This window comes from Chinchilla lanigera, unplaced genomic scaffold (genome assembly GCF_000276665.1).
Source record: "Chinchilla lanigera isolate Chin_1 unplaced genomic scaffold, ChiLan1.0 scaffold00059, whole genome shotgun sequence".
NCBI lineage: Eukaryota > Metazoa > Chordata > Mammalia > Rodentia > Chinchillidae > Chinchilla > Chinchilla lanigera.
This window is the reverse complement of record NW_004955460.1, coordinates 4941001-4958327: the sequence shown is the minus strand read 5'-3', so window position 1 is coordinate 4958327 and position 17327 is coordinate 4941001. Positions and strand designations below refer to the sequence as shown.

The window sequence follows — 17327 nt, the reverse complement described above, 5'->3', positions numbered from 1 at the left end:
CTGTAAAAAGGAAATACTCAATTTCATTTTTTTTTTTTTTTTGGTACTGGGAATTGAACTCAGGACCTTGTGCTTGCCAGGCAGGCACTTATGCTGCTGAGCTATATGCCCAGCCCCAAAATACTCAATTTTAAAAAGCAAAATTGCTACAGGTCATAAGATACTGAGTGGTACTGACTGTAGGGTCAATCCTCACCTTAGAGATCCGACTCTCGTCCTTCCTCTTGGAGCTCTGCAGGGCTTCCAGATGGTGGCGGGCACTGTCATAGTCCACCAGCTTCCTGCTGCGCTTGGCGATGCGATTCTGCCAATAAAGAAACACACTGAGAAAGAGACGCAGTCCGAGTCTCTCTGACTGCCAAGATGCATTCCTTGTCCAGAACACTGGAGGCTTTTGACCAGAGATGGATGTAAGCAGGAATTTCAGTTGGTAAAGGACCCTGGAAATCAGACTAGCACATCCCATCCTCTGTGTGGAGACCATTAAGGAAATATGTTCCATTTTGATCATAATTAGGCCAGCCAATTATAAGGAATTGAAGGCAGAGGTTCCAGTCTAAGACTAGTGTCTTGGTTACTTTTCTCTCATTGCTGAGACAAATTAAGGAAGGATTACACCCAGAATTAAGGAAGAAAAGGTTTATTTAGCTCACTGTTTGTGGGGATTTCATTCTATAACCAGCTGGCTCCAAGGCAGAGTGGCACATGGCAGAGGACAACTGTTCATAGCAGTGGAACATAGCAATGCAACAAGAGCAAAAAGGAGGAGTGGCAGGTGAGCAGCCTCTTTTCCTCCCTTACATTGTATGCAAACTATCCGCCCCAGGGTGGTTGTAGCACTCACACCCATAATCCCAGCATTGGATCAGGGATCAATCATAAACTCTGAAAGCCGAACCCACAACTGCATGAGGCTTTGGGGGAACACCCAGACACAAACCTTAACAACCAGGAAAATTCCAGAGTTGGTTTGGGACAATGGGTAAACCTATATTTTCCATTAGCCTCTGCTTTAAATCTTAAACTGTTTCAGTTTAAACACAGTAGGAAACTACATTAAACTTGGCTTTATAATTTTAGTGACAAACTAACAAAAGTTCTATAAAACAGTTGTACTTCCCGAGAAAACCCTTTTCCTACCAGCCTTTCTCAGTCTTTGGTTGATAAAGTCACCTGAGCTGGTGTCCAGCACAGAGGGGGAGACAGCCCTCATGAGCCAGGTCTTTCCCATGGGCTCCACGGGAGGTGATGAAAAAGTTTGGGGCAAGACACTCCCTCACCGTACCAGGAACAACAAAGTGATCTGTGGCTGCCAAGAAATAGACATGAAGGCCTGCTCGTCACCACAGACCATGTTCTCTCCCTAAGCACAAACTCTAAGCTGCTTGATGAGGGAACACCAAGCCCTCCTCCCCACAGAGGCAAGACAAAGACTCGCTTCTTCTGGGTGAGGAGAAGGAAAATACAGGATACAGGCCAAGATAAGGAAAAAAAATCTCAACCCATAGGAAAGGGGTATCAAACCTTCCAAAGGCCAAGACTTGCCTTCTGTAAGAAGCACAGTTCTTCTCCTACTTGAGCAGGGCAAGAAAACTCTTAAGACCAACCACAGATATGATGCTGACTTTGCTTAAGTCAAAGCTGAGAAAGTATAATGTTCCATAGCCTGCCTCCAACATAAACCCAGCACTGAAAATCAAGCAGTAGCTGCCTACTATATAAAATACAGGCAAGCAGGGCAACTGAAATCTGATAGGGACCAGGAATACTGAGAAAAGCCCTCCAGCACACAGGGGCACACCATGTTTAAGTCAAAGAAGAAGCTCAAACTAGATTTCAACCCAAGAGTCTAAAATTACTGTAGATGCTAGGCATGGTTATGCACGCCTGTATTCTCAGCACTTGGGAGGCTGAGGCAGGAGGATTGTTTCAAGTTTAAGACCAACCTGGGCTACAAAGTGAGCTCAAGGCCAGCCTGAACTGCATAGCGAGACCCTGCCTCCAGAACACAAGCAAGAAAGCTAGAAAGCAAGAAAGCAAGAAAGCAGGAAGGAAGGAAAGAAGGAAGGAAGGAAGGAAGGAAGGAAGGAAGGAAGAAAGAAAGAAAGAAAGAAAGAAAGAAAGAAAGAAAGAAAGAAAGAAAGAGAAAGAAAGAAAGAAAGAAAGAAAGAAAGAAAGAAAGAAAGAAAGAAAAAGAAAGAAAGAGAAAGAAAGAAAGAAAGAAAAAGAAAGAAAGAGAAAGAAAGAAAGAAAGAAAGAAAGAAAGAAAGAAAGAAAGAAAGAAAGAAAGAAAGAAAGAAAAGAAAGATTCTGTAGGGGTTAGAATATAAACAAAATATCAGCAGCCCAATTCCAGAAAGTAACAATAGCAACAACAAAAACCAAATCCAGCTCATATCCTGATGAGACTGTTTCCAGTTCCTCCCTCAATAACCTGAGAAATAAACTTGCCTATTCCCAGGCATAAATATTACTTCAGTCTTCATTATCCTGTATATGATGTCTGGCATTCATGAAAAAATAGCAAAGCATACAAAAACAAAAGAAAAATAACCCATGGAGGGTAAGAAACAAAGCAATCAACAGAACCAGACTCAGGCATGCCTCATATGTTGAAAGTAACAAATAGAAATTTTTAACTTTCCCTGTACCAACTCCCCACAAGGAATGTAATCATGATGTACTGCAAAAAATTAAAATTTAAAAAACCGCACATATTTCAGGATGTGGTAATCCCATCAAACAATAAAATGAAATAACTGCCATTATTTTAAAGTATCTAGTTTGACAAAGTAGGCAGCATATGTAAAACGGTGGGAAACTTCAGCAGAGATGTGGAAATTTTAATATCAAATGGAAATAGATTTTTAAAAAATGGTATCAGAGTAAAAGCTTGGGGATGGGACAATGACAGATAATCTTGGTGGCTGATTTGACTGGATTAAGAAACATCTAGAAAGGTGCTTGGGTTGTGAGGGTTCTAATTTCATGATAGATTAACCCACTGAAGAGTTCATGGCTACACGGGCTAGTCAAAGGAAAGGCCTACTTGGGGGTATGAGTTCAAAGGGCATCACTTTTTTCTAGCTCTCTCATTCTTGGTCTGCTTCCTGGCCACCTTCCCGCCATGACTGTCTTCCTCACCTCAGTCCCACAGCAATGGAACCAGCCCACCATGAACTGGAAACTCTGAAATCATGGGTAGTTACTCTCAGTGAGTTACTTCCAGTCACTTTTCTCAGCATCTCCCCTTTCCAATGGTGTTGGTGGGGAAAAGCTTCCAGAGGGACACACACAGAGTTGTTTAAAGAGATATACTGAGCAAGCCCAGGCAGGGCAGAAGGAAACTCTCCCATAATGTAGGGTGGACACTACCCATAAGGTGATAAAGCTTATTATCTTCAACAAATATCTAACTGTCACCTTCAAAGGAGCCCTGTCTCTTGAAGTAGTAGCCTACGTATCTAGAAGGGAATTCCTAGAAAGCCCTTTTTTATGGACTTGATCTGGGGACACCTTTAATATCTTCCAAGTAGTAAATTGTGGCCCTTGGAAGATGGATTTGATTTTTGAAAAGAGCTGAAATTCAATTACATCTAAGTCTGGGAATGAGGAGGGAAGAGTATACTGGGTAATGTTATTTTTGTTCAGAAACAAGAAGTGAAGTAAGTAATGCGACTCATTTTCTCGTATCACTGGCAAATCAATTACAGAAGCCAGCTTCCCAGTGTAGAAGGGACTATTTCAAAGGCCATCACTCATTTTGACACACACATTTTTTGTGTTGGTAAAACAAATCAATCTTATTTCTGTTCATAAGGAATATTTGGAAAACTTGGGAGGAAAACAAAACTGTGAATCTTATAAATAAGAGTAGCATTAAGGCACATTTGATTTTTAATAAAACATGATATAATTCATCCAATAATAAATTTAATTTAAAAATAAGTAAGCTTCATATTAAGCTTACTTCAAATAATAAAATTAATTACCATTTCTTGGGATTTCCCCCTATGCACTGGAAATAATATATCATACTTTCAAAAATACCCTCGGCCATAGCACCAAATAGGAATTCATTTTAGTACCCTGTACTAATTCTATGCTTAGCTTGCTTAGTTGCACATGCATGACGGCCAAGATAAAATCTAAACTACATTTTACAATAACTGTGCACAGCGATAAGCCTTCCTGGGTTAGTGACAAGCAAGCTCTTGTCATAACATTAATTTTAGATGTAATGGCACATAATGGGGACCATAACACAGGGTGCCCTGCCAGTCACAGCCGGAAAAGTCAAACATCCTCTGTTCCTGAATGGTACTTCATACCCCTCAAGGACGGGCTGCAGTAAATATTTGGAAATTTGAGGTTTTAATTGTACTAGGCCTATTGATTTTCATGAGAATTAAGGAAGTGAGTTGTGTTCCATGCTTGGAAAATTCTCCACTCAGCATTTTTAATCATAATCTTTCTTTCCATCAATAACCCATGACTGCATAATCACTCAGCATTCACTTCATGAAGGGATAGAGTCTATATCTACTTTTAAATTCTATTCACTGAGTAAAATATATAGAATAACTTAAATCCATTTTCACACAAGAAAAATCTTTTAAATATTAAATACAACTATGTGTCCATGGTCCAACTCCAAATTGACTCTTTTTCAAGTTATACGTTGCTCTTTCCTCATTGTTTGTCATATTGCGTATTCTGTATTTTGGTTGATAACCTCTTTGTATGCTCCAGTCTTCTAAATGGAGGGAGAGAGAGAGAGAGAGAGAGACAGAGACAGAGAGAGAGACAGAGAGAGAGAGACAGAAAGAGACAGAGAGAGACAGAGAGAGACAGAGAGAGAGGAGAAAGAGGATGCAAAGCTCATTCAGCCTTTTTCTATAATATATGCAAAACTATGATTTGTATTTAATTTATATTCAGAGTATCTAGCAAAAGTCTTAGATGATATTACTCATAAATTTCTAAGTGATTCAGTAACCTAAGGATCATCTTTGGGTGTGAACTCAAACATAGATCCCAGGAAAAGAAATACAATGGAGGAAGTTATAATAAGTACTTTATCTTTTTGACACAGAATAAACTGAAACAAGCCAGTACCATCTATCATGATTTTGTTTTGATCTCCCTTATGCTTCACCACAGGTACTTCAGTGTATGTTTGTCATCTAAATTATACTCTCTTGGAGAGTGTCACCAATTTTTAGATAAGTATCTCTAAGGAGTTCCACAGCAACTAAGATCTTCATGTTTTGCTGGGGATCCTAAGCTTTCATTCCTAAAACTCAACAACTTCCAAGTCAGTTACAGCTTTCTGTTGCTAAGCTAGAGTCATAATTAGACAAGCTCAAGCTGCCTTGGAATTTTCTGGTAAGAGGATATTTTTTTTCCCTTATCCTTTTCTGATTTATTAGGTATTGATTTTCACACAGATTGAATCAACCTCTGTTATATGGGAATTCAATCTTCATAAAAATCAATACCTAATAAATCAGAAGAGAAACAGGAAACCCTGGCCTTTCTTTCTCCTGTGGATACACCAATTCGGTAGCATCACACAAACCAATTTCCTTTGCAACCCAGGAACTAGTTAAGAAGCTCCTGCAACTTGAGCAAGCACAAGTCAAAGCAGTGGTCGCAAGGATATCAACTAGTACAGAGTCACTTGAAACTGCTCTTTCCCCTGGCTCAGCTAAGAGTTAACTGGTAATAAACCACCAGCTCCCGGTTTTTATCTGGGGAGGGAAAGATCTGGTCCACCTGTCCAACGTTCCAACTTTCCTTGGAGCTTCACAGAAGACTGGCTTCAACACTCCCTGAGACCAGTGAGAACTGAGGAGGACTTGGATCTACCACACTAATCACTACAACTGCTTCGCCAAGCCCAGTGAAAGATCTCAGGTTCTTTCTGGTCAATGAAAAAGCTGGACAAGATCCAATGACCTAGCTTTTAGAGGCAGGGTATGCCTGTAAAACTGGCTCCAGTCTTGCTTGTCTCAGAACACTTTCTCTGGCTACAGAGAGGGGTTGCTAAGAACAAACAAAACACCCTGCACTAGCAGACACTTTGAGAAGCCTCCAAACTTCTCTGGCTGGGCTGATAGGTGAGGGTCCCCTGGATAGGGCCAGTCCATAAACACTGAAAGGGGTGACTGTTTTGTCTAAAGCGCAAACACCAACTCAGAGAGTCAAGGACAAGGAAGAGACACCGAAAGCACTTTCTGCCAGTGCTTTTAACATCGACAGTCCTCAACTGGCTATATTTAGACTGGTCTATTCAGGTTCTTTTCCAGTGCCTCTGTTACCCCAAAATGCTTTCTGCATGTTGGTCAATGATCTGTAGGCATAATATGTGGGAAGCATAAAAATAGAGCCATTGCCATGAGTACTGTTTTGGCTAAAAAGCTTCAGTGTCATGGCCAAGACCACTGCACAATGCTGCAAAAAGTTTTCTGGTATTTTGTCCATCAGGATAAAGAAGGCAGGAAAAAGGGGGATTAAGCATCATCAGAAGCCTAATGAGATACTTAGTGCAGATGCCATAAGGGGTTGATCACGGATGCCTCACTCCATGGCTGTTTTAGACAGTGTTCCACCTTCATCAGGGAAAACAAATGGGGAGGGGAGGGGTGCCACCCACTGCTGTATAAAACCTGAATGTTTGTTTAAAAACCATCTTTACCTCCAGTGCCATTTCCAAATCCACAGTATTCACTCTTTCATTTCTATATTGACCCTTGCAGTGGCGCTGTCAAATAAGATAAATGCTTTACAGAAGATGGTTTTTGGTCCACATCCCAATGTATTTAAAAGACTTATATCTTAATATAGCAATTTGAGCCTGAAAATTTCAAGGAGAGAGAGAAAAGCTATTTGAACTATGACCACATACAAAATTAACAGTAAATGAGGACAGGTCAGTTCCCTCTCACTTTTACATGGAGTTTCTCTCATCATTGTCATTACGGTTTAGTCAAATGAGAATCCTTGTTCAATGCCATATAATAAAAGGTTTGGCTACAAAGAATACTGAAATGTTTTGGTACATTTGATTTACGATTTTGTATCTACAGTCTTACAAAGACTTCTGGAAAGAAGGAAAAGCTGAAGCAGTTCATGAAAGGGGATACTGTGATTTCTGTGACTAGATTTCATTTCAAACTGATGGAAACAGAATAAAAATCTCGCACTTAAATAAATGAAAAGTTACCAACTGTTTCTGATGTTATTTCAAGGACTTTTAATTCTCCTCATCTTGTTCATGTTCCTATAACTACATGAGACCATTCAATTATTTCCTTTACCCACACAGAGTAAAATACCTTTATGTCAGGAAATTGGCCCAGATAGGTATCCAGTGTCAGCAAGGATCCATCCACTAGTTTTTGATGGAAGTCTTCCCACAGCACATCACATTTCTTAAAAAAAAAATGAGAAATAGATACCTGCTGAATTATTTTAATTGGATATATTCCACTAAATTTCTAAACCATCTGAAACTATAAAATTAGATGAATAATACTTTCCAAGCTATTAGGTGCTGGAAAGAGTCTAGATTACTTAAAAATAAAATCAAATTTAAAGACAATTTAGCCACAATGATAATTAAAGTATGGACTAAGAAATCACCTCATTTAAAACTACATTTCTTATTCTCAAAGAAGGTGGAAGTTTCAAAAGCTCTTAGAATCCCAATAGGCAGCCTTTGGAGCTAAAAGGCTTGCAGCAATCCCACAGAGACAACTTGCTTGTCTGAAGTACTGAAGTCATGAAATTAGAAATTAACCCAGAGAGAAGCAAACAACAAACCATTGCTGATGCCTACACAGAGCAAGTAGAAAATTTACAATCACACCGGGAAGGCTTTATAGCTTATGCAGTATCAACTTGATAAGTAATAAATACTCAGTGAATATTACTATCAACATGTTCGACAGTGGGTTAGATATGTGTGGTGAAGGGCATTTAATTCTCACAATAGCTTTTTTAATCAGAAAAGACTTGTTATTTCCAATATATACAGAAGAGATTACTGAAATCCAGAGATGTCATCTATGTTGGTCAAGGTCACACAGTTGATAAATGAAAGACCCATGCTTTAACCCAGATCTATCACCTTGAATTCATAGCTCTGGATCTGTATATTGCACCAGGCTGCCTTACCAGGGATGAAACTTCAGAGAAATGAACCTTCCTAAATCACAATTTCCCAGTTAAACACGTACACAGGTAAGGTGTCTCACAGAATCCCAGAAACATAGCAGATGCTCAAAACCACATTACTGTATTTCTCTCATTACTGCTTTTAGGATCTCCTGACTGCATATGACCCAATCTCTACCCTTTATTTCTTTTTAGTAGTTGAACCTTTAATTTGAGCTGGTCACACGGCTGCCTAGGATAGAGATTCTATTTCCCAGACTCCTTTGCAGCTAGATATAGCCTTGTGACCAAGTTCTGATCAATGGGGTGTACTTTTAGAAAGTTTCCCAAAAGATGCATCCATCTGCCAGACTTTATCCCTCTTAATGACTGGAATGCAGAAATGAGAGCTAACAGCCAGTGCTCAGCAAGTCCTCTTGAACCAGATGGAAACAGGCTAAGGGCAGCAAAGATGAGTCTTTTATGCTTGTGTGTCCACCATGCTGTACCTGGGCTTCTGACATCTATATTCCTTTATGGGAGAGATAAATTTCTACCTTGTTTAAAAAAATACTGTTTTGAATCTGTTTTCAATTCTTTTTCACCCTTCAGAAACTAACCCTAATTGTCATAATCCCCAATTCATGAATTTCATGCAAATGGAAAAATTTAAATGCACTGTAGAAAATGCTCATCTTCTGATGTGAGCAGATCCCCTGAACACAGTGTTCAGTTTCTTCATCATCAAAAGAGCCCGCATTTGCAACTGCTACAGGGGATCCCAAAATTCTGGCAGCCACAAAGACCAAGGTAGGACAACAGCCGTTCCTTTAAGGACTCAAATTCAGTGGCGGCTTTTACCATACATATCGTAATGGCACAGTATTCTGAAAAGATAGTAATAGAAGCTTTTATTATTCCCTTAAAATTCCTCTTTCATGCTGAATAATCTTTCAGAGTATATTAAGTACTTAATAATCCAGTGTTGAAACATAGCGTCTTTCTAGTATAAGAAAATATACGAAGATGCAATTTCTTTATAATTGTATCTGAAAATGATGTGCCACAAATGTTTTTGACTAATCCACATCCTGAAAGCTTTTGAAAGATGTAACAGGGCCAACAGGAGCTTTTCTCATAAACAGATCTGTTTTTATTTCAGTCCTAATGAGATTATGAAGATCAACACCAGGATGTCAGAACTGTCATGGAGCAACCAGGAACTCCACAATTAACCCACTTTTCCCAAGCTGCATAGACGTTCAGCTTATTGCACTAGACTTTCCCTTGAGCTTTGGTGGCCACATCTACTTCAGGTCTTCTGTACCTTAATGAGCTCCAGAGCCTCACCCCAAGTAGAGGTCAGGACAGACAACTGTTCTTTTTAACACAGAATTTGGAGGTGAGACACCTTGTCACATCAAGAATTATAATTAGTGCACCAAGCCCCAATTGGGTGACATGGACACACAAGCTTCCTATGTGTTATGAGTGGGTAAAGTTACTTTTCTCATTTTGTAGAGGGTGCGACTGAAGCCCAAGATTAAACAGTCCAGAGTCACACAGAGCTACTCTCATCTGTTGCATTCTGCTTTCCACAAAGTAGCGATTCCATCTGCTCACTTCCGGCCAGCCAGGCAGTACTCAGTTAGAAGTCAGATTTCAGGTCTTAGGACATGTCTAACCAAAGCTGAAACTCCTTTTAGCAGACAGAGGGACAAACTGGGGTCATAGGGGACCAGATGCTCTTTTGAGCTCTTGGGCCGGCTTTTGGGAAGCGCTGGAGTGAAGGACTTTACAACATATAATCACACCATGCTCCAGTTCCACGAGAAATGGGATGTTAAGGTCTGTAGTGAGGAGCAGAAAACTGGTATCATTATGTAGAAGAAAATCTTTAATGCACGGCTTGCTATGCAGCTGCTATAATCACCTTTATCTCTCACTGAGTTTGGAAGGCTCCAGGTAGCAGAAATTCATGCTGCCTTACTAACCTGAAATCTGACTTCTAACTGAACGTTGCCTAGCTGGCCGAAAGTGAACACATGGTCAGTGCCCCCTTGTAATTAAGGCTGTGAAGTATGAAAAGGGCCATCAGAGAACCAAGACTAGCCAGCAGAACCAGTGGGAGCCACCAAGACCCATGCCAGGCTTCCTGAGCCCTGCCGCATCGACACTTACCTCACCCACCATTTTCACATCTTCCCGCCCATACCAATCCGGTTCATAGACTTCATGCAGGGACTCAGTGAGCTTCATGGAGGCCTCCTGCATGCCTGGCATTGGAGGAAAACAACTGCTGTTACAGGGAAATGGGTGAGAAGGCTCTTCTCCTTTCCTCTGCTTTTCAAAGTTCAAGCGACCTCTTGAGTACCTGCTACGTATTTAAGGAAAAATTGTAAAGGCACAACTTCCACACACATCCGTAGTCACAACTTTCCTGGAGGGTCTCTAAGACTCATCTTTTCACGTGGTGTATTTTCTATTATTTGCATGAGGATGGCAGATATTGGGTCTTGGAAAAACTCAACACTGCCCTATTCTGAAATCTACAATAATAGCGTATCTGCTCTGTGTGCTATCAGTTTGCCAAAGGGTATACAACCATCAGTGCATTGAACAGCACTGGATCATAAGACTGCTGAGTTTAATTTTTTTGTTTGTTTGTTTGTTTTCCGGTACCAGGAATTGAACTCACGACCTTGTGCTTGCCAGGCAGGCGCTATGCCACTGAGCTAAATCCCCAGCCCAACTGCTGAGTTTTAAAAATAATATTAATCATAAGTGACTTCAAATATAAGAAGTAAAGCCATTTGAGAAGCAATTAAAAAGAAAATAAACAGGATTTTAGGGCATAAGAGCTCAAGGTGGTTACATGGTTTAAAATAGCAAAAACACTTAAAGTAGTTAAAAATAATTAAGGTTCCAGTGACCTAAAATTACTAAAAAGAAACAAACAAGAGCTTGTATTTTTTTGGTATTATTAAAGTTTATGAATATAATTTTAAATTAAAAATATCAGAAAGTTTAGGGTTCCTAATACTATGGGTCTTAAATTTTTCTTAGAGGTACATTCAGCATGCTACACAAATAGGGCTATAAATAAGAATAAAGATATGAAATTTCTGAGTGTGACATGGTGGTAAAATTATCACCAGTGTCTTTTCCAAGCTCTGTTCCCCATCCTCCAAAAGCAAAGAAGTTAAAGTGCAAGTGCTGGGTTGTGATGGAAACAGTTCATGGCTGAGCCCAGAAGAGAGGCAAAGGATGGCTTGGAGAAGCATTTTTCTAACTCTTGATGTTCACTATTAGCTAGAAGATGAGACCTGGCCAAGCTCATGTCTTTGCCTTTTCCACTAGGAGTTATTAAAGGGGCTGGACAAAGGACAGAAGATAAAACTTAATGCCAGTGGTTCAAAGATAGAAGCCATTCCTTAAACTAAAACTTGAAGCATGTGCTTGTCAGACAGAAAGTAGTCAATTCTGAGCTCAGCAATTAGACAAACCAAATAAAAGAAATCTGAAATGACAGAAGGACATTCCTGAAGAATGTGTATGATATTGACCATGCAATTTGGTATATCTTATCATACTTCTGCACTTTCTAGTCACATACATCACCCTTCACTTCCTCAATAATTACAGATATATTTTTGGTTCTTGTACCCCAAGGTCTGACAGCATCTCAAAGGCATGGGAGGTATGAAAGCCTATCCCCTTCTATCCCTGAACAGTGCATCACTGAGCTGGCAATGGATGTCCCTGACAATGACATGGATGGTTCATATGGTTGAAGTGACTTGGCTTGTAAAGTCAAGGTAAGAAAAACAGAGCCAAGTCACTACGGAGGAGTTATGCAGAGGTAGAGACAGCTAAAAATGGTGTAAAAACCTGCATCTATCCCCTAGCGCTCAGAATCCAAGCAGGTGAGAATACATAGTTACTTCTCATGGGGTCACCACCGAGGTGACAGCTATATTACCCCAAGTGTCACATTCATCCCCACCCAGGTGTAAGCAGATCTATATCACAAAGTGTACCCGTCAAACTCATGCCAAAAACTAGGCACTAGATGATGCCTTTCTATAATTCAGATGCCAAGAGGCTTCTGAAGCTTTCTTTAAATCTTTGTCTTGCGTCTGATGGATATTATAAATAGCCATGTGGATAGGTTCTTAACAATGTCTAAAGAGCAAAAAATAGAAATGATGGCTTTGTGGAACAGATGACCTTCGTGGTAAATAATAAAACTGATGGAAGCTTAAAATAGAATTTTCTAGGACTTTAGTCATTGAGGCCAAAAGCACAGTGTTGCGGTACATCTGTCCATTAGCAACCAAAAATAACCACTAGTTATTGGGTGGAAAACTAGTGATGGATAATTGGAAAGAAGTTGTTTTGATATAGAAATTATTTCCAAGCCATCTATTTCTTAAGAAGCACTCTGAGAGATACACAGGTATATTAATCAGCTTTCTCTCTGTTGGGACACAATGGCTGGCACGCACAATTTGAAGGAGAAGTTTATATTGGCTGATGGTTTCAGGTGATTCAGGCCATGGTTGGCTGGTTCCAGGGCAGGAACTTCATGGCAGAAGGGCGTGGCAGAAGAGAGAGCTGCTTAGCTCATGGGGGAAGCAGAGCAGGGGAAGAGCCCCACAGAGGAAGGGCCCAGGGTCCAAAGGCACGCGTCCAACGCTCATCTAGACATACCCAGGAGCGTGCTTTATTGATCTTGTAGGTGCTCCCAAGACAATCAACTGACACAGTTAAGTTGAACCACCACAAAAAGTGAGCACAAACTTTTTTCCCAAGGGGTATAAAGACTGTTAGCAATTGAGAACTGCTCTGATTTGAATGTATCTCCCAAAGCTCATGTGGATCATTGTTCAGAGCTGAGAATTTTAAGAGCCGATTAGGTCATGCAGGTTTGTCCTCATGTATGGAATTACATTGTGAGGAGGTCCCTCTAAAGGATGAGCTCACCCATTTCTCATTGTGTCGTGCCCAAAGGATGTCTCCCGTCAAGTTATGGAGCAGCTACCCAGGATTGGATCTCAGAATACCACCCTCCAGAACCAGAAACCCAATACACTTCTGTTCTTTGTAAACTATCCAAAAGCACAAGAGAAACAACTCTCTAGAAGCGTAAAAGACAAGAAGTTATTCTGCTGAAAGAACACAATAGAAAAAATACTTATAAGCTAAAAATCCAAGTTTCTTTCAAAAAAATCCGTATTAAATAATCAATATTAAAGTAGAGTGCATGGGGCTGGGGATTTAGCTCAGCGACAAAGTGCCTGCCTGGCAAGCGCAAGGTCGTGAGTTCAGTTTCCGGTACCGGAGAAAAACCAAAAAAAAAAAATAAAAAATAAAATAAAGTAGAGTGCATGGTAAATACTACCTCTGGCATTTAACAACATCTAATACCCAATATTTTCTAAAAAGATTAGTGATTTCCAGAACGGCAAAACAACAGAGCAGCATCCTATGTAGAAGAGGGATTATTATACTGTTGAATGGGAATTTCTTCCCTCTCTTCCAAATTTTGGACCTTTTCCAATGCCTTTCATGTAACATCCTCTCTTTCCATTTTCAGCCAAATTGCTGCTCTTCTATTTTCATCCTGTAAGACTGGTTGTATAGATTGCACAACCTCATGAGTACTCAGCTTGCATAGCCTCAGGATGGATGCTCTGGTTAAAAATAACATCAGTTCAAATATGTTGTGACAATAACCAGCAGCATCAGCAATAAACCATGAAAAGAATGTCTAAAACATGGTGAGTATCTAGCAGCTTTGCCTCACTGTTTAGCAGATAGCTGTTTAAGAAGCCAGCAGCTGCCTTTAAGGAAAGCAAGAAGGAAAATTCTTTCTCCTACACCCCAAAGAGGAAAACCAGTAGAAGCAAGGGTAGAAAAAATAAGCAGACGTTGAGGTGCATCAGGCACCCTGCCCCATAGGTCATACATGCACATAAAGAGTCAAGTGCAACTAGCACATGTTAATTATTTCCCCTGGGCCACGCTGCACTTGGAGGAAGAGCCTGTGTGTTCACCACCCCTGTGTGTGGCCTCCACTATCACCCACATGCAGTGACTTAATTCCAAATCTTGCCTGAATATCACCACTTGGAGGTCAAACCAGGACCTCAAATTTCGCTTGCCCCAAACCCCCAAAGTTTCTGTACAAAGCTATTTTCACTCCTGTTCCTAATCTCCATGAATGACATCCAATAGTCTCCACTGGAAAACTGAAAATTGTATTAGGTGCATCTTCTCATAGTGAATGTCTCACCAAGACACACAAATTCTGCCCGATGCCTGAAACCAGCCCTTCCTTTCCTCCCACTGCCACTGGCCTGCATTACAGGCTCATCCTATATTACTCGGCTTAGATGGATTCTAACCCATGAAAGAGTTTAGCAAAGTGCTTGGTGCACAGCAAACACTCAAATGTCAGCCATCATTATGAAAAATATTTTTGGAGTCAGCGTGGCATAAGAATTAAGACAACTGTTTGCAATCACCAAGGCTTTGTTAAAATCTTGGTTCCACTGCAGACCATCTGTGTGATTCTTAGGCAAATTATTAGTCATCCTGAACCACCATTTTCCAAAGCGTAAAATACCAAGAAATATTAAGAGTCCTTGCCACAATACTGTATTAGGAATTATACAAAATGGGGCATATTTTATCTCAGTGTCTGGCACATGGATACTCAAAAAATGTTTGCTAATGTTAAGCTATTGGTCTGGACCTCTGATAAAGTCATTGCAGGTTCCCTTTCTCCAGCCTGAATCCCTCACAATCTCAAAAGTTCTTTTTTCTAAGATGCTTTTCTGAACATATGACTTATTCGCTTGTCTCCAATAACTTAGTGACTCCCTTCTCCATTTTAGAATAAAGCCCCAAATTCATACAATACTAAAGCACTTCTTTATACAGATGTTGCCGCCCTTTCTAAGTCTCATGCAGCTGAGTTTTCTGCTTGCACCTCACTCCTGTACTTATTCCTGAAAGAGCATGGGCTGCTTCCTGCGTCCTGGCTCTCTGGTGTTTTCTCAACTTGAAACGCCCCTTCCATCCACCTCTTCCTACAGCACACTTAAGCACTTGATCAAGCACCATTATGCCTTCTTCCTGGGTCCACTGGAGACTAATACATTCCTTGACCCAGCCCCTGCCCCTGTGTAGTTAAAAGTAACATCAGTTAACTTTAAAAATAACATCAGTTAACTAATAACGTTAATCTATAAATTATACTGAATCACAAGGACCTACAAAGGTAAATGCCACCCAGAGAACAGTGCTAAAAAGAATAGAAGCCAGGTGTGGTAGCATATACCCATAATCCCAGCATTCTGGGAGGCTGAGGCAGGAGGATTGTAAATTACAGCACGGCTTGAGGAACCTAATGACTTAGTGAGATCATGTGTAAAAGTGAAAGGGTAAAAATGGGCTAGAGATTTAGCTCAGTGCAAGGGTAATAGGTTCAGGCTTCAAGGGGAAGTAGGGGACTTATTTAGTCCAGTTGCATAGACTCCTAGGGCCAGGGCTTGGAGATAGGGAGAAGATCATTTTGTGAATGGGAACCCAGAGCCTCAGAGAGGCTCAAAGCTTTTCTCAAAGTGCCTGGCACCCAGAACTCTCCCAGAGCAGACCTCATCTCTCCACATTACTGCCAAACTGCTGCCCCTGCATTACAGTGATACCAGTTATACCAGCTTATTTGAGAAAACAAAATTTAACAATGACAGCACTTTGAAAATGCAAATTATGACCAACTCAATGTATATCTACTGTCTTTAAATGTGTTTAAGTGTGCTTCCAAGATCCCAAATGCATTCCAAGAATACTACTCATTGTTTGAGACTCTTAGAAGACCGAAGCACCCTGCAGCCAGGTAACCGAGGGAAATCCTGCCACCCGACAGGCTGCCCAGGGCTCACGCTAGCACAGAGAGGGCTCTGAGAAGCTCAGTAGCAACCTCTTTCCACGTTGATCCAACCAGCTGTGGCCAAGGTCACTTAAAAGTAGGTTTCTCCTGGAGCACCACAGGTTAAGGGCTGTCAGCAAAGCCAAGAGAGGGGAAAGCTGCTGTACCCTTTCCTCTTCATGTGGAGAAGGGGCCATCAGAATTGGAAGCTACAGGCTGTCTCCTGCTTCTCTCTGGAGCTAACGTCTCACTCCCAATGGAATCTCCTTCCAGACCACATTAAGGAAAAGAAATTCCATGGTAAGTAGTAAAATAGAAAAATTACATAGACTTGGGAGAGTCCTCTCATTTATTCAACAAATTTATCTGTATTTTTAAATATCAACCAACGTGGAGAAATAGCCTGTGCTTGAAATAATACAGCAGGTATTTACATTCATATCTTAAATCAGTAATACTTAGAATGGCTTCTATTTTCTGGCCAAACTGTTATAAATACTTGAGGTTAATTTGGGAGCAGTTAATTATGAGCTCTATGAAGCTGTGGGATTAAATTTTCTGAGCCTTACTTCTTTGCAAAAGTAAAATAAAGTCAATGATATTTATCATATAGCTGTTCTGGGAGGTTACAAAGAGGAAACAGGCTTAAAGTGCTTAGCACGGAGCCTGGCACATAGTAAGTGCTCCATGAAAAATAGTAGTAATAAGCTGCAATTATTCCATTGTAGATGAAATAAAATCTGTGAGACCAATGCCCTATCTTGAGCATATGGGGTTTTTTGTTTTTGTTTTTCATTTTTCTTCTGGTACCAGGAATCGAACTCATGACCTTGTGCTTGCCAGGCAGGCGCTTTGCCACTAAGTTAAATCCCCAGCTCTGCAATGCCCTATCATTGGTTCATAGTTCAAAGGTATGTAAGCAAGAGACCAGGGGAAAGACCAACACAGTATTATCCCCTGACCTTATTGTTTACTAGGATGTGACCTAGAGCCAGTTGTTTAACTCTTCTGTGCATTTCTTTTTTTAAATCTATGTAGTGAAGATAATATGCAATTACTGAGAGGCCGAGGCAAGATGACCATGTGAGTTCATGAGCTTGAGACTATCCTGGGCAACATAGTGAGACACTGTCCCAAAAAAAAAGAAGAAGGAGAGGGAAAGGGAAAGAGAGGACAAGAAAAGAGTGAGAAGAGAGAGGAGAGAGAGGACAGGGAGGACAGAAGAAGG

General features: G+C 40.5%; 1 protein-coding gene across 3 annotated transcripts in view; it reads right to left on the bottom strand.

The window, feature by feature from the left end:
- The window catches only part of Amph (amphiphysin), a 219913-nt gene that overhangs the window by 65985 nt on the left and 136601 nt on the right, over positions 1-17327 (bottom strand). For all 3 annotated transcript variants that reach the window (XM_013521259.1, XM_005397735.1, XM_013521260.1), the window contains 3 exons: positions 10342-10436; positions 7341-7436; positions 197-304 (listed from right to left, as the gene is read on the bottom strand). In XM_013521259.1, coding sequence (XP_013376713.1) covers positions 197-304; positions 7341-7436; positions 10342-10436 — 299 coding nt within the window. The remainder of the gene's footprint in view (positions 1-196; positions 305-7340; positions 7437-10341; positions 10437-17327) is intronic.